The sequence below is a fragment of the Pleurodeles waltl genome, chromosome 7, assembly GCF_031143425.1.
Source record: "Pleurodeles waltl isolate 20211129_DDA chromosome 7, aPleWal1.hap1.20221129, whole genome shotgun sequence".
NCBI classification, from domain to species: domain Eukaryota; kingdom Metazoa; phylum Chordata; class Amphibia; order Caudata; family Salamandridae; genus Pleurodeles; species Pleurodeles waltl.
Genome location: NC_090446.1, coordinates 903,391,040 through 903,409,458, shown reverse-complemented (window position 1 = coordinate 903,409,458; position 18,419 = coordinate 903,391,040). Strand labels below are relative to the sequence as shown.

General features: G+C 45.2%; 1 protein-coding gene across 1 annotated transcript in view; it reads left to right on the top strand.

Moving 5' to 3' along the window:
- Positions 1-18,419, top strand: part of LOC138245696 (zinc-binding protein A33-like) — a 51,539-nt gene that overhangs the window by 17,983 nt on the left and 15,137 nt on the right. The window contains exons 2-3 of the mRNA XM_069199520.1: positions 7,219-7,496; positions 12,192-12,287. Coding sequence (XP_069055621.1) covers positions 7,221-7,496; positions 12,192-12,287 — 372 coding nt within the window. The 5' untranslated portion in view covers positions 7,219-7,220. The remainder of the gene's footprint in view (positions 1-7,218; positions 7,497-12,191; positions 12,288-18,419) is intronic.

The window sequence follows — 18,419 nt, the reverse complement described above, 5'->3', positions numbered from 1 at the left end:
TCAGCGTCTTCCTCCTTTATTCCTGGTACAAAGGTTTAGCTATATTTTTCAATTCCATTTCCATTTCATTTTGTCCAATTCCATTTCATACTCTACCGGTGAGCTGGTAACAGGCCACAATATTGTGGTCCTTTCCTTATTAGTCCTGAACTCAATCCTGCGGTTGGTCACTCAGAATGTATCTTTTCACCTACATTTACCTATTCTTGGCAATTTCCTCCTGTCTTTTTATCCCTTACTGACCCTTATCTGCCTTCTGAACCACCTTCCGTTACAGTAAAGGTCAACCTAGATATGAGGTTCACAACTTATAGGAAAAACTGAATCCGGAAAGAAGAACAGCCTGAGCCCTAAGGAGAAGAGGAACAGCCAGAAAGGATAGATCTTGTCCGTCCTCTGTCCCCATAGTCTTCTACAGCCTGGCAGTGACAGAAGGAATGCAGATTAAAGGGCAAGGCATTGACATGGATGGCCATCAAGTGGTCAGGCTTGAATAGTCTGCCCTTTAACACCGATCAGCCTACCAGTAGGAAATATCACCGACATTAGATTTTAGATCTTTTATAGCACGTGATGTGTTCTGTGTAATTTGCCCTGTGGTTTTCCTCTGTGACTTTCCACATAGGATTTGCTCCACGTCATTTGCCTTATGTAATTCTACTCTGTATCTTTTTACACCATGCGTGTTATTCTATTGGATTTGCTACATAGCATTTTACTTCTTGTGATTTACTCCTCCATGTGTTTTACCCCATTACTTTCTACTCCACTTTATAATTTTATTTCCCCCAACAAATGAAACCATGCCAAATCAACAAAAAAGAGACTGCTGGAGCAGACCAGATGGTGGGACTTGAGAAACAAGTTAGAGGTAATCTTCCCTGCATGGATTTCCAAAAATGCCATGAAACAACAAAAGCACAAAGCTCATAATGCAAACCCTGAAACAGTAATCTGTGATAAATATCACAGTCTCAAGTTGGGCACTATTAGAACAGGTCTTCTCTTTTTCACAGACAACATACCATCCTTGACAAATAGTCTCTGCTCTTTCTTTTGTCTCTATAAATAGAAAAAAAAATCTCTACAGGAACAAAGTGAAGATTACTGTTTACCAAAATAAGGATTGTAGGCTTCAAATATATGAATATATCAGTAGGAAGAGCCTGATTGTCTCCTCTAAAATCAACCTACTTATCTGCACTCCAATATTTAAGACTCCTAAGCATCTTAAAGGTTCTGCCAGTATGAAAGACAATACTAAGGACATTATAACTAACACCAGTGGTGTCATTGACACAGTCAGCTCACACCTCTTACTCTCCATAATACTTCACCATCACTTATTCATTGCTTAGGGTCCCGAACCAGTAGTTTCAACACCAGCTTCAAACGCAGAGCTAAAACATGAAACTACCTCTCGTCTACAGTTTTAGAAACTTGAAAATGGTTGCTATTTAAAGAAAACAACACGCAGACGAAATCCCCTCCGAAGGTCCTGACCACCGCGATTTTCAAGCAGAATGTCCCTTCACACCTGTAATTAATTCCATATACCTCATGTTCTTAGATCAACTCAGTTCTCTTTCCACTCCAGTGAACTTCAGTTTATCAAACTGAAATTGCATCACTTAATCAAATAAATTCAAGTGCTCCAGAATACTCTGTCTTCTCTGTGAAAAAACACCCTGTACCCCCCATTTTTTGCTATCCCAATGCACCCACCCAAAAGTATGTATGCACACGCCTCACCCCAAGGTCCCATAATCATCCTCCTTATCAGGAAAATACACTTGCCACTTCACAACACTCTCAAAATCTAGGCATCACCCCACGTCATATTCCTACAGCCTTGAGAACCAGGCTACCAAAACAGAAACCAAGATCTGCCTGCCCTAACAATCACAAACATTGTCTCACCACAGAGCCCACCCCACTCATCATATCATTGCTGCTGTCCTAATCTGTATGGCTGCTATTTCCAACACCATACCCACATGGACTCTCACACTGTACTATGACTTTAATGTAGCTCTCACTTAGCCCAGTCAGTCCCTTCCTCTTCCAGTGTTTCATGGTTAAAACTGCAAACAAATGTGCAAACCTCTGAGACTAAACATCCTTTAGCATCCACCTGGAAGCAAAAAAGGTATTTCTTGAAGATTTGCTTGAATACAGCATGGAGTAACTCATCGGGTTGTGTCATCACATTTTCACAGGAGACTTCAGCTTCCAATTGGGAAATGGTAATGACATCCACTCATCTACCTTCACAAAATCCTTATCTGACAGTAACCTGCTCCACAATTGCACGTTCTCCAGGGGGACCTAACCTTTGCTAAGAAGGACCTACTTCAACTTGCACATCCTCTTCAAGTGGAACAGTGAAATCACCTCCTTATCACTCCTCCTACATGCTGAACAGTAAGCCAGATTAGTACACCAGAGACATCAAACACATCAACAAGGATGCTCTGCACTCCCGCATCCACCCTGTTGGACTAACAGCATAGCCCTAGTTTGATACTGCCAACCTAGCAGAGCAATCTAACAATTAGATTTTGTAGCCAGTTTAGTCCAAATCATCATGAAAATAAAGCCTGAAACCTTTGTTACGTAGAGGTGAACTAGATGTGAAAATGTGAAAAACGCACATAAAAGGAAATTGAGATAATTTCCCACTTCTGCCCACTTCCCCAATCTCATGTGACCAGGAAACTTTATGAACAGAGTCAATAGCAAGGATAAAAACCTTCCAGAGAGCAAGAGGTAATTGCTTTGTTCTAACCTGGAAAACTATTTCATATCGTTCAGCAGCAACCTAAAGAGCATGCCCTACTTCCCACTGCAAAATCCAAATACAATGATGTAGCCATAATTTCTCAAAATCATGAAGGTTAGGGATGAACGAGTCAAAAAACGACCTTCATCTATCCTAAAAACCTTAGTCTAAACAAGAAAATATCTTTGGCCATCAGTAATGCCTTCCTCCTTTTTATCCTGTGTGTAATGAAACAAACACAAACATAATGCTGTCAAACTTTGTTTCAAATCCCATGACACCTCTTCTAGCCATGCTCTCTCCTCTCCTCTCTCTGGCTGCAAATTATAAATTCCTTCCTAAGCCAAAGCTTTCTTCAGGTTTCCTCAAAATAGGGTATGATCATCCCTTGCGAGTACAGTTCAGACCCAGGTTTGCTTGTAAACTACAGACTAATCACAGGCCTTGCTTTCCTTTCAAAGTTTATGGAAAGATGTGTGGTCAACCAAGTATGTGCACAGAACCACCAGTCCCTGCATGTAACGCTTGAAACACTACACGTCCCACATTGCATCACCCATCCCACTAAGTAACAATCAACCAACATCAGTAACCGTCATCTCCAACGCGACTTCCAATCTGGTTTCTGTGCAAGGGACAACACTGAAACCTCCATTCTCACAATTGTGGATAATGCTTTATGTATCCTTAATGAAGGCATTTCCTCCTGCTTAGTTCTTCTTGATGCCAGATTCCAACTGAAGTGATTCCATAATGTCAAGCCCTTCCTACCCAAACAAAACAGTGAGTTGGCCATCCAAGCCCTAGTGACCCGACGTATAATTCTGGAAATAGGCTGTGACTGCGGCCCCCAAATGTTGCCTAGATCCCTTTAAAGCAGTTTTCTACCCAGCAGATCATGTGTTCTCAAATACAGAAAGATCTCAATGCTCATCACAGCGGTTCTTTCCACAGTAGGTTGGCGTACTGCAGACCTTTGTTCTGCATATAAGACTGCATGCATAACATATAAGGAATTTGAATAACCCCGAATACCTTATCTGAAAGCCTCAGCTCTCTGGTAGAAAAACATCTTTGAAAAGCTAAGCAGTGTTCAAGCTGGACAGTCACAGATTCCAAACTTCCTTCCACCCTGAAACAATCCAACTCTGGAAATGCTCCAAGGATCTGGGATGCTATACTGAAATATCTCTTATAGGCTACATTATTATCTGCTTTCGAATAAACCTCAAAGCAGCATATTTCAAAATATAATGAACAAATGCGACCACAGCACACAAAGCAGATATAGTGGCGGAATACAGGTACAAGCCTAGATGTTCCAAATCCGTTGATGAATAGTACAGTACTCTTCTTTATGTTCCTGAGAATGGTTTATTTGGATCAATAGTGGTGTGTCAAGGAATACAGTCAATCAAGCACAGCCATATTTTAAAATATCTTAATATGTACATTTTATTTTGGGTTCTCAAATCCCGCACCACAAAGACATCACCGTCTTTTGAAAATGTATGTTTTATTTTGTTAGTATGTTATTTGAGTGGCTCATTGTATGTTGTTTCTTTGCAGTGTGTTCTGCCACCCTGTGTCTAGGGGTTGGAGGCACTATATCAAGGACCTAAATAAATAAATGAGAAACCTGTGATGCCAGAAACTCTTGAGGTTGTTTTAAATATTTAATACATCTGAAAGGCTAGCCATCCAATGAACATTCATGGGGAAGATTCATGCCCCCTTGTTGGGTCATCATTCTTTCAACATCATCCTGTTAACTTCTTTGCTTCCTGGGGGTTTCTGGGTTTGAGCAAGGGGAGGCAGTGGGAGGGGGTTAGTGTATCTTGTTAGATCCACAGACAGAACTCACTGGAGAGTGTCCTTCGTTCTTCAGAGGTAGTGGCATAGTCATCAGGTTCCACATCAGCAGAAGGGAAAACCGCGCACTTAGTATGCAGGAAGAATTCCCCGTCTGCCTCGCCCAGGACCGTGGGCTGGCATTCACATGCTCATTGCCGTACTAGCCCGAAAGAGTGTATGGACCAGGATATTGGGCTCCGATTTAGAAGGAATGACTACTGTGAAATATATGATCAGAGACACCAGTTGGCTCAAGGACAGGATATTAGGCATTCATTCTCTATTCTTGTGCCTGCCATGCAAAGATAACACAAATTTCCTGTGGTAAGTATGGTTTAGGGTTCAATTCATTCCTAACCAGGATGGTAATTTGTTCCAGTTCGTGTTTTCAGAGCTTCCCTGTCTCAAAGTAGCTATTGTGGCTTTCTTTCCAAGTCATTTAAAGCTCTTCATCGTTTATCAAGAATTATCTATATTTGCCAAATATATTTTCTCTGCCCTTTGTGGCTTTTTCCTCCTAACTGAGACGTTCTTAAGAAAACATGTGACACTTGTAAAAGAGGAGGTTTATTGTTGGGTAGCACAGCAGTTAATCTGAGATGTCGCCCTTTTTTGGGTGATCACGAAGTAAACAAGAGAGATCTTCACTACGTTGAGTCCTTGAAACATTCAAGTGGCAACCTAAATGTTAAGTTCCTGTTTCACGTGTGGAACACTATCCACTATCTGTTTGCAAGTGTAGCATAAATTCCCACTATTCTGCCCTGATATATACATCTGAGTTCTCTTTAATATTCTAGTTTTAAAGTGAAGTTCTTCTAACCATCCCCATGTGTAATATTAACCCCTGCATCCTGTCCCAGATACACAGCTCTCTAAGGGCCAGATGTAGCAAAGGATTTTACCCATTCTGTGTCTATGGGAAAAAGTGTTCGTACATATGGCCCTAACTCCCCAGTTCTGTGACTCGGCATGTTATCTTGGTTCAGGTTTCTTTATTTGCTTTCTATAACTCTGAGGTCTAAATTTATAATGAGAAGAATAGGGCTAAAAATAAAGCAAAGAACGAATCTTGGATTTGAATGATCTGTTTGTGCACGGAATTGGAAAACTTGAGAGCTCCATGCAGATATTATGTAGAGCCCCTGTATTCTACTAATGGTATAATGTTGAGTCGAGCCTTCCTGTCCTAAATATGACATGCTGCCTGCTATCATTCCTCAGATCCCAGTATGCTACCGCACATTTAACACACAGTCCAATATCCACCTGTATGTATACCCCGTCTGCTGACATCTTTCTTTGGGAGTGACATGGAGTCCAAGTATACCGTCTCCCAAATATAAAGATATAAATTAAACTCCTGATATTGTCTTCATTGTGTAACCTGGAACTCAACCCTGTGTGTAAGATCAAGTATCAGTATCTTCCCTGGTTCCCCTCCTAAGTTTACCCCCAACATCAGTTGGTTTTCAAGAGCACCCCCAGGTTCTTATAGATCCCTACAATCTGTGGAGTCCACTAGGGTTCAGTACTAGCCCTTGTCTCCATCCTCTCCATGGAGCCCCTTGGGGCTTACAGGTAACTGTGTCAATATTCACCAATATGCTCACGATACACAATTGTACTTGAAAGTCTCTTCTGCTTCAAACACCCAACTTCTCAAACTGCCTGCACTCATATGAATCTGGATGACCAGCACCTTTCTGAAGCTCAACCCCACCTAAACAGAATTCTTGTTATTTTCTAATAACTACCATCACGATATAGCACAAACCTGGTTCAGTGACATGAACCATGGGGTTTCCCCACTACATGACGGGGAATCTCGTTCACCTGTTTAATATGTAATGTCAAGTTCCATTACCCTGCCCTGGGTGAAATATGAAACGTATTCGCTAGTGTAAAGTCGAATTATTCCTTGTACTGTATTTAAGTTGATGAACATATTGCTCGCTCTGGGACCGATTTGTAAATGTTTTTTCATGTGCGAAGAAAGCACTTTGTGGGAATTTAAAAAATCAGAATGCGGGGCAACATCGAAGCACAATCTGCATGTAACTTGGTGCTAAGTCTATCATTTTGATAGATTTGCCAACATTTCAATTTTAGAGAAAGGGCTGGGAAAGGGTGTGTTACGGGAGTGGGCAGTCAGGTCAAATTGAGTGAACAGCCACAAAGTTGAAGTTTTTTTTTTAGTATTCACGAATATCTTACAGGTATTGTTTCACCTTACTGACTATGTTTGTAATGTGTAAGAGGCAGAACAAAGGTCTCCCCAGAAAAAAATACTTTCTCTGTGCTGAAAAGTTAAAAAACAAGAACTATATAAATGCACATTTACGCATGATTTACTAATGCAAATTGTGCACCTGTTAAAAAATCCTCATTATTACGTGAGGCTGTTTAGATTGCCAGGAGTATTCCTGGGATTGTTTGTGAATCCGCAAAAAGTCTGGAACCTGTTCCGTATGAAGAAGGAAATATACAAAGATAGGTTTCATGTATTATTTGCAGCTTTGCAATCTGCTTCTGTTTGGTGAGTCTGTGTTGCTTACTGTGTGTGATGTGTACTTTTGCAGCCATGGCCGCTGGACGGTACCAAGAACCGAGTTTGAGAGAGGAGCTAACCTGCTCCATATGTTGCGACCTCTTCACCGAGCCAGTCATGTTGGACTGCATGCACCACTTCTGCAAGGCCTGTATCCTGAAGTTCTGGCAGGCTAGCCAGAAGGTGGCCTCCTGTCCTCACTGCCGTAGAGAGTCACCGAAGAAAGCCTTCCGAACAAACTACATCTTGGCCCGGGTGGTGGACCGGGTGAGGCGGTGCAGCACTGAAGAGCATCAGAGAAGGGTGCAGGTGAGTCGTCAGCTTCCAGCATGTAGTTGTGAAGGACAAGCATCTGGAAGCAAGCGCATATTATTACACTGCCCAGTTCCGAAAATAAGGTGAAAATTAAATTGGTAACTTTCAGACCTGACAGGAGGTTGTCAGTTCCAGCAAGATATTTATCACATTGTTTTAGTGGAATATTCTGAAAAATCATTTGGTTGTGGCTTTGAACTGATATCATTAACAAAGCCAGATGTTGTGACTTGTAATCTCTAGTCTTCTCCCAGATCCTAACACATTGGGCCTCATTATGACCCTGGCGGCCGGAGGTAAGCTGGCGGTAACACCGCCAACAGGCCGGTGGTGTTCCGCCAGCTAATATGACCGTATTAGGCAATAGCCATGGCCATACAGCCGGCCCCTCCACTGAAGCCTGGCAATCATAATCCCTAGGGCAGCTGTGCAAGCACCGCTGCCCTGGGGATTATGAGTCCCCGACCGCCAGCCTGGCACCGGCAGTAAACACCGCCATGGAAAGGCTGGTGGTAAGGGGGACTTGGGGTGCCCCTGGGGGCCCATGCACTTGGCATGGGCAGTGCAGGGCCCCCCAGGCATAGCCCCATCGCGCATTTCACCGCCTGAATTTCGGGCAGTGGAATGCGCAGCCGGTGCTACTGCAACTGCTGCACATCAGGATTGCCGCCGGCTCTATTTCGAGCCGGCAGCAATGTTGATGTGACTTTTCCGCTGGGCCAGCGGAGAAGTCGTAATAGGGAGCCAGAAATACCACCAGCACTGGCAGTATTCTGGCTCCCGCAGCCTCAGCGGTCTTTTGAAAAGACCGCCGAGGTTGTAATGAGGGCCATTATCTTAAGGTACCTTGGTTTTCCTGTGTGCACTTAGACAAGATACAGACGTGTGGTTTAATCAGAGGAAGGGTGCAGCTTTGAAGACGTTAACAATATCTTAGAGCAGGATTAGATTATAGGTGTGCCCCGGGGTGCAGTGGACATTTGGAGTCCCTATTTGCCCCTAGGGCACTTCCATATTGCAGAAGGGTCTACCTTTTGTGAACCCAAGCACCTCTTCCTAGGTGGCTGTCATTGCCCTCTCTGCAGAATCAGGCGAGTCTGGTGCCGTGAAGGATGCAGTGAAAGACTGACTTGTGGTTTGAAACCACCATTACATCCTTCGCTGCAGTTTTCCAAGGTGGGGTCATGTTTGCATCTGCACTGGGAGCATCACGTGTGTGTAATAGTGAGCATGGTTTTGGCCTTCACTGAGTGCACTCAGTGAGGAAGTACTTATCTACAGACCATGTGGTCTGTATTTGCTCCCATTCTGCAGCTTATTCATCTTAGTATGTTTTCATGCAGTGTTTAGTTTCTCACAAACAGGCGAGTGTCACCTCCAAAAATTATGGCACTGTTGTCCATTCCAAGAGAAGTCTTATGTTTTACTGGGAGTTTGACTTTTTGTACAGATGTGTCTTTTTGTTGGGAGATTCTTTCTTCTTCTTTGTTTTATTTATTAGCAGTTGCACAGTACTATATACTGCATGGATGGTTTCACCCCACATGATAGTGGATACTCGCAGTATGCTGCCTCACGCTAGTGGATACTCGCAGTATGCTGCCTCACGCTAGTGGTTACTCGCAGTATGCTGGCTCACACAGGAGCTCTGGTCCACAAGAAAATAAGAGAGGCCTCTGCTCTTCTAGGAGAGAGAACAAGCGATTGGCAATTGGCATTCAGACCGCAAATAGCAGATAACACAATACAACACCACTAAGTTGTAAAACAAAATCTTCAGGTTTAAAAACTGAGCATAAGTTCACTGTAATTGTTAAGCTTGAGTTAATGTCCTTCTTACCTTTCCATGCAACTGGGGGTCGCGCTGTGAACCTGCAAAGGCAGGCACCAATCTCAATAACATAACACTATTGTAGAGGTATGGTGGACCCAGGATTACCTTTTACAGATACGTGTAAGAGCGGTGCCTAGATACTGGGGGCTTATTCTGCATAGTGCTCCGGGACTGTGTGCTCAGAGGTACCATCTCGGTCTCCCGCAGCAATATATAACGACCTCATTCTTTGAATTTTTGAGCCATTGCACTCTTTTCGAGACAGCCACAGAATCTGATGCTCTTCACAGTCAGACCACAGCACCACTTACCTGTTCTTAAAAGAGCAATATCCTTGAAATTCAGCAAAGGGCAAAATACCATTTACTAATTAAATCAAATAGAGATGATTCTACAAGGAATCTAAGTATTAGCTTCGGAATTACCACTCAATTTTCCGAAAATGCTTGGGTTTTTTTTTCATTGGGTTGAGAGAGTTGGTAGAGAATTGTGCTGTAAAACTCCAGTTTTTCATCTTTTGTTGAATTTAAGATTTTGCTCAGCAAACTGACTGATCAACAGCCGTTCCTCTACGATGTTCCCTGATTAAAAAACAAGTATCCCATTCGCCAACGTGCTTTCTCTGTTCTCTAGGGATGCAGTGAGTGTATTAATACTAGCTCTGCCTAAGGAGTCGCTCATTTCAATATTTACAGGAGTGTTCCTTAGTATTGCAATGTGTGGGTGCCGCATATTCCTAATTCACCCTTGCAAGTTCATATCCAGTGTTTAACGTTGTGGGTTATCGCGTGAGAGAGTGAGCATAGTACACTGAGAGCACAGATGTACATTGGCCTGGGGAGGGCAGTGGGTGGAGTTAGCACCACTACTTTTAAACCGAAAGTAGACTGAACTTTCAAGCGATTAGTAACATACCGAGCACCCGGCATGCATGTGACTCAGAAGGGCCTGTGGGGCGGGTGAAGCCTCAATCTCATGTGGCGTTAGCCTTTCCAAGATGTGACTCTCCTAATACCTCTCTATAATAGTCCCTACGCCTGGGCTTTTGCCCACATGGGATAAAACAGAATATACAGGGAGTGCAGAATTATTAGGCAAGTTGTATTTTTGAGGATTAATTTTATTATTGAACAACAACCATGTTCTCAATGAACCCAAAAAACACATTAATATCAAAGCTGAATATTTTTGGAAGTAGTTTTTAGTTTGTTTTTAGTTTTAGCTATGTTAGGGGGATATCTGTGTGTGCAGGTGACTATTACTGTGCATAATTATTAGGCAACTTAACAAAAAACAAATATATACCCTTTTCAATTATTTATTATTACCAGTGAAACCAATATAACATCGCAACATTCACAAATATACATTTCTGACATTCAAAAACAAAACAAAAACCAATCAGTGACCAATATAGCCACCTTTCTTTGCAAGGACACTCAAAAGCCTGCCATCCATGGATTCTGTCAGTGTTTTGATCTGTTCACCATCAACATTGCGTGCAGCAGCAACCACAGCCTCCCAGACACTGTTCAGAGAGGTGTACTGTTTTCCCTCCTTGTAAATCTCACATTTGATGATGGACCACAGGTTCTCAATGGGGTTCAGATCAGGTGAACAAGGAGGCCATGTCATTAGATTTCCTTCTTGTATACCCTTTCTTGCCAGCCACGCTGTGGAGTACTTGGACGCGTGTGATAGAGCATTGTCCTGCATGAAAATCATGTTTTTCTTGAGGGATGCAGACTTCTCCCTGTACCACTGCTTGAAGAAGGTGTCTTCCAGGAACTGGCAGTAGGACTGGGAGTTGAGCTTGACTCCATCCTCAACCCGAAAAGGCCCCACAAGCTCATCTTTGATGATACCAGCCCAAACCAGTACTCCACCTCCACCTTGCTGGCGTCTGAGTCGGACTGGAGCTCTCTGCCCTTTACCAATCCAGCCACGGGCCCATCCATCTGGCCCATCAAGACTCACTCTCATTTCATCAGTCCATAAAACCTAAGAAAAATCAGTCTTGAGATATTTCTTGGCCCAGTCTTGACGTTTCAGCTTGTGTGTCTTGTTCAGTGGTGGTCGTCTTTCAGCCTTTCTTACCTTGGCCATGTCTCTGAGTATTGCACACCTTGTGCTTTTGGGCACTCCAGTGATGTTGCAGCTCTGAAATATGGCCAAACTGGTGGCAAGTGGCATCGTGGCAGCTGCACACTTGACTTTTCTCAGTTCATGGGCAGTTATTTTGCGCCTTGGTTTTTCCACACGCTTCTTGCGACCCTGTTGACTATTTTGAATGAAACGCTTGATTGTTCGATGATCACGCTTCAGAAGCTTTGCAATTTTAAGAGTGCTGCATCCCTCTGCAAGATATCTCACTATTGTTGACTTTTCTGAGCCTGTCAAGTCCTTCTTTTGACCCATTTTGCCAAAGGAAAGGAAGTTGCCTAATAATTATGCACACCTGATATAGGGTGTTGATGTCATTAGACCACACCCCTTCTCATTACAGAGATGCACATCACCTAATATGCTTAATTGGTAGTAGGCTTTCGAGCCTATATGGCTTGGAGTAAGACAACATGCATAAAGAGGATGATGTGGTCAAAATACTCATTTGCCTAATAATTCTGCACTCCCTGTAAATGGAATACTTGTGCTTTTGAACAGATTCTGCTAGTATGAATAAAATAGAGTGATGCAGCCATTTTGTGCTGATAGTGAGGAAGAGAACTAGAATGGATCATTGTGCGAAAGAAAGACTGCACGTGTTTATGTAGCTCGAAAAACAGCCCATGGTTTGTGCTTCTGTATTAGCCAGAGGAACACCCCTAAATAAGTCATTGTTGGAATCATTCTAGAAACAGCTGGAAGATGCCACAAAGACTCATCATCGAAAGATCCAAGACCTGGAAGCCATGAGGCAGGGCACAGAGGAAAGGATATCCAGCGTAAAGGTAAACTTACTCTTCCAAGGTTTATTTTATTATATTTTCTATAATGTGCTTTTGCAGAAGAAATAAAGAAATGAAAAATGATAGAAAGTAAGAGTAAATTACACCATCACAAGAGGCATCATAAGGATTTGGCTGAAAAGGGTTGCACTAAGCTACACTGTTTTCAAAGTGAATGAAGAATGGGAGCAGAGCAGACGGTGAGGGAGATAATTTAAATTCTTAGTGTGTGAGGAGTCAGAATATCGACCTGTACAAATATTGTCTCCATAATAGCAATGTGCACCATATGGTCAAGGTAAATACATTTAGAGTTAAAATAGTATATCTGTACTTCCCTTTACAACATACTGGTAGTCGATACTGTGAAGTTAGTGTATGTGCAGGTAGATATTTGGGCTCTTGATGTTTTGACATACTGCTGCTTAGGTTCCAGTAAGCAATAAGACCAAAGATGATACCAAGCATACATAGGACGGTTGGTACCTGAGTTAAAATTGTATATGGTCAGTAATATGTTAACAGCAACCAAGGTGGGTTGGATTTTAGAATAAAGAGCAGAGAAAAACCTGGAGTAGAGCAGAAAAGTATGGGTAAGTTTTGAAAACAGAAGTGGGAATTTGGCAATGTTAAAGGTGAGTGAATCTGTATCTGTGTTATAGGCAGTCAGTGATATGACAAGATGGATAGACCTCTTTATTTGATGCCAGTGATGCTCCCCGACTGCAGTATCTTGTCTACTCAGGAGATGGATACACTGGTCAGTGGGTCTGTTGGGGTGGGTGGGGGGGGGGGACTGAGAAGGAGACAGCTAAACATATTGAGGCTAATGGTGTGGGTGGGATTAGATATCTAGAGATAGTAGTCCCTATTTTACTTGGAGAACATGGCCAATTCAGGGTGTGGTGGTGCCACTTAGAAATGCAGCTCAAATAGTCTCATGTCTGTAGGATGAGCAGATCATCTGTCTGGAGCATAGGCAATAGCCTGAATATTAGTCTGCTTCACCCGCTTTACATTTGCCACACACTTCTGATGGATACAACTACCTGTGGATTCCTCACTCATTGAATTTTCCCCCTGCGCCAGCTTTCGCCGGCAATTTTCTTCCTAGCTTCTGCACGTCGACGAGAACCTCACAATTGCCCACGCGACGCCATCTGACGTCATACAGGCAATAAGAGGTCCTCGCCGACGTCCGTTCCCTTTTTTCCGTGCCTTCAAACGACGGTTATTCTTCGAGGGAGCTACTGTTTCTACTCTGCGTAGTTACAGTTACTGGGGGTTATTCTAACTTTGGAGGAGTGTTAATCCGTCCCAAAAGTGACGGTAAAGTGACGGATATACCACCAGCCGTATTACAAGTTCCATAGGATATAATGGACTCGTAATACGGCTGGTGGTAAATCCGTCACTTTTCCGTCACTTTTGGGACGGATTAACACCTCCTCCAAAGTTAGAATAACCCCCACTGTTTCTTTCTTCGAGATGTCTCAACGAAAGTCGGGATTTAAGCCCTGCAGGGAGTGCGTAGGCAAGATGTCGGTGACAGACCCACATGTAGACTGCTTGTGGTGTCTCAGCTCCGACCACAACGTGGAGAAATGTGACTCCTGTCAACGTATGAACCCAAAAGCGTTGAAGGAGCGCGAGGCGAAGCTCTTTTTGGTGAAATCCAAAAAGAAGGAGAAGCGGCATTGGCGCAGGTCATCATCGCCTAAGTCTCACTGGCGTCACTGACTCCTGGTGCTGTCGTGAATCTCGGCGCCGGTCGAATAGGGAGCGGTCACGCTCGAGGTCGCCTTCGGTTCGGCGTCGAAAGACATGGGAGGTTAGTCCCACCATCACTCCTCAGCCGCTGACGCCTCCCGCATCACCGACTTCGCTGGCGACTCCACCATCTGTTTTCGAAGTTCCTCAACATCAGGAGTTCTCACCTGTTTCTCAGACGCCGGGGCCGGCGCCGTTGTCACCTCGAACTCAGGCTCCGCAGTATCCGGCTTTCCCGGCTCCAGGTGCTGACATTTCTGCATTTCTAAATGCGATGTTTGCTATTTTCCAACAAATGGCTCCAGGTGGTGGACCGGCTGGTCCCTCGGGCCGTTAGCCTTTAATATGGGTGCTCCGGCTCCTTTACGTCCGGCACCTTTCATGCCCTTCCTTCCTTTGGGAGGTGCTGGTTCGCCGCCGGTTCCCTTGGCGTCTACTTCACAGCCTGCGACGCCGAGTAGATCTGCTGTTCCGGCGCCGGAGACTTCTTCTCCTGTTCATCCTTTGCCTCGGTCGGCACCGAAGAAGTCCACGGCGCGATAGATCCGGCGTCAGACGCCCTGTCGACGCCGAGGATTGATGCCAGACTTCATTCAAGGAGGCTAGCTCTTCGCCTCCTTGAGGAGCAAGAGTATCGAAAGCAGGCCCTGGAGGAGGGGGAGATTAAAGAACCTCTGGGAGATCTCCAGGGTTTGGATACGACATGTGGTTTAGACACCTCTCCAGAGTGGGACTTAACATCTCCTGGAGAATATACAGAGGAGGCTGCTTCTTTCCACTCTGTTATAAGAAAGGCAGCTGACTTTTTGGACCTTCCTTTGCCAGTGTCTGAATCAAAGCCCGACTTATTGACAGAGGTGTTACATCCTGCTTCAACAGTTGCAGAGCCACTTCTGCCATTTAATGAGGCTCTTCTGGACCCAATTTTAGAGATCTGGAAAAAGCCAGTGTCATCTTCGGCTGTTAATAGAGCAGTGGCACACAGGTATCGTGTGGCTCCTGCGGTTCCAGGCTTTTTGTCGAGGCACCCAACTCCAGAGAGCCTGGTTGTACAGGCTTCATGTTCATCTCGCACTGCCCCAGGCTCTTTTCCAGGTGTGCCTTCGGACAGGGACTCTAAAAAGATGGACCAGTCTTCCAAGAAAGCGTTTTCATCTTGTAGTATGGCTCTCAAGTCCACCAATGTCACATGCATTTTGGGCAGGTACATCTACGCCCTTATGGAAGAGATCAAGTCGTCCCATTCGGAGGTGCCTCAGGAGGTGTTGAGCCTTGTTTCTGATGCTCAGGCTGCGGCGACCCAAGTAATCCAGTCAGGGCTGGACACGACTGATTCTGTGGCCAGAGCTATGGGCACTGATGTTGCTACAAGGAGGCAGGCCTGGCTTCGTTCTTCTGGATTTTCATCCGATGTTCAGTCAGCCCTGCTGTATCTTCCCTTTGATGGGGATAAACTTTTTGGATCCAAGGCGGACTCAGCCCTTGAAAGATTTAAGGAGAGTAGAGCCACAGCGAAATCGTTAGGCTTGCAAGCCTCCTCTTCTGCTTCTTCTAGGCTGTTCAGAAGATTTAGGGGCTTTGGTTGTGGCTCCTCCTCCTCCTTTCGGGGCAGATTTCAGCAGCAGGCCACCACTGCCCTCCCCTATAGGTCATACAGGGGGAGGGGGAGGGGTAGGGTCCGAACCAGAGGAGCCGCCCAGCAGCACTCTGCCTCTTCCTCTTCCTCTGGAGGGGTGCAGCATGGGAGGCAGCCTTAGTCATCCACCAATTCCTTTGCACACCACTCCTGTAGGGGGGAGGTAATGAACTTTCTCCACATGTGGGAGACAATAACATCGGACTCCTGGGTCACCAGTATTGTGGGGAAAGGCTATGCCCTTCCCTTTCGGGAGTTTCCACCCCCATCCCGCCCCGTCCAATCTTCTGTTCAGAAGAGCATCTCCTGTTACTAGAACAGGAAGTTCTAGTCCTCCTTTCAAAGGGTGCAGTGGAGTTGGTTCCAGAGCAGGAAAGGGGTCAGGGTTGTTATTCAAGATACTTCCTGACCCCCAAGAAGGATGGTCGGTTGAGACCAATCCTGGACCTGAGGATTTTGAATTGGTTCCTCAAACAGGAAAAGTTCAAGATGCTGACCCTAGCTCAGGTGCTTTTGGCGTTGAACGAAGGTGATTGGATGGTGTCTGTCGACTTACAGGATACTTACTTTCATATCCCGATACTCAAGTCGCACAAGAAGTATCTCCGGTTTATGGTGGGATCGCAGCACTATCAGTTTGCGGTCCTTCAGTTTGGTCTTACTTCAGCACCCCGAGTCTTCACAAAGGTGATGGCGGTGGTTGCAGCAGAGCTTAGAAGGAAAGGAATAGCAGTATTTCCTTACCTAGACGATTGGTTGATCAAAGCCAAGTCTCCGGAGCTCGTGCTGCGTCACCTGCAGTCGACAACCCAGTTGTTGTTCGATCTGGGTTTTTCGGTGAACGTGCCCAAATCTCATCTAGAGCCCTCTCAGCGCCTCCTGTTCATAGGGGCAGTACTGGACACAACAGTGAATCGTGCCTTTCCTCCGCCTCTGCGGATTCAGGACATTCAGGCATTGGTTCCAATGTTTCAAAGTGGAGCGGTCATTCCAGTCCTCAAGGTCCTTCGTCTGCTCGGTCTGTTCGCCACTTGCATTCTGTTGGTCACTCATGCTCGCTGGCACATGAGGGCTCTTCAGTGGTGCCTCCGAAACAGTGGTCTCAGCACAAAGGAGATCTTGAGGGATCGGTAAAGATCTCCAGAGACGCTGCAGTGGATCTAAGATGGTGGGTTGCAGATGGCAATCTTTCCCAAGGAAGGCCGTTCTCACTTCCTCCCCCAGTGACCACAGTGATAACGGATGCTTCCATTCTAGGGTGGGGAGCTCATCTGGAGGACCTGTAGGTCAAAGGTCATTGGTCTCCAGTGGAACAGATGTTTCACATAAATCTGTTGGAATTGCGGGCGATACGTCTGGCTCTCAAGGCCTTCTTCCCTTCCCTTCGCGATCAGTCGGTTCAGGTCCTGACGGACAACACTACCGCGATGTGGTATATAAACAAGCAGGGAGGAGTAGGGTCGTATCTTCTCTGCAGAGAAGCTCTGCGGCTATGGTCCTGGGCAAGGGACCATCGGATTTGCTTGGTAGCGAACCATCTGGCCGGAGTCTTGAATGTGCGTGCGGACAGTCTCAGTCGGCACTTCTCGACCGATCACGAGTGGAGTCTTCATCCAGATCTAGTCCAGCAAATCTTCCAGATGTGGGGAATACCTCGGTAGATCTTTTCGCCATTCGGGAGAACACGCACTCCCCGTTGTTCTGCAGCCTCCAGTATCCGGTGCAAGGAACATTGGGGGACGCGTTTCAGATATCCTGGTGCGACCAGTTGCTTTACGCGTTTCCCCCCATACCTTTGATTCCTCGGGTTCTGAGGAAAATTCGCCAAGACCGGGCCCAAGTCATCTTAATAGCTCCGGATTGGCCAAGGAGGGTATGGTATTCAGATCTTCTCCAACTCTCACTGTGCCCTCCGCTCCGTCTCCCTCTCAGGGCAGACCTCCTCTCGCGGTCGCAGGGGCAGGTTTTACACCTCCAGAGCGTGCACCTTCATGCCTGGAGATTAAACGGGGCAACCTGAGTTCCTTTTCTCTCCCACCTGAGGTAGTGGATGTTATTTTATCGGCCAGGCGACACTCCACTAAATCTATCTACGCTAGCAGGTGGGCTAAATTTGTGAATTGGTGTGGAGAGAAGCAAATTGATCCCTTACGTGCCCACTTATCGGATATCTTGTCTTTTGCGTTGTCCCTGGCACAGAGGGGTTGTGCAGTTGCTACAGTTAAGGGCTATTTGTCGGCTCTGTCAGCCTTTCTGTGTCTGCCTGACCAGCCTTCTTTATTTAAATCTCCTTTAGTATTGAGGTTTTTAAAAGGCCTCACTAATAGATATCCTCCCACTCCTTTCATTATGCCTCAGTGGGATTTGAACGTAGTCTTAACGTTTCTTATGGGCTCACCGTTTGAGCCGATGCATTCTTGTCCCATAAGGTTATTGGTTTTAAAGACTGTTTTCCTTGTTGCATTTACTTCTGCTAGAAAATTGAGTGAGCTGCAGGCTCTTTCTGTTAAGCCCCCGTATACATCCTTCTATGGGGATAAGGTGGTGTTGAGGACCAAGGTTGCTTTCTTGCCGAAGGTTGTTTCACCCTTCCATATAGGTCAGTCTATTACTCTCTCCTCTTTTTATCCTCCACCTCATCCTTCGAAAGAGGAAGAAAGACTGCATTGTTTGGACCCGAGAAGAGCGCAGAGCTTCTTCGTGGACGGAACGAAGGAGTTTAGATTGGA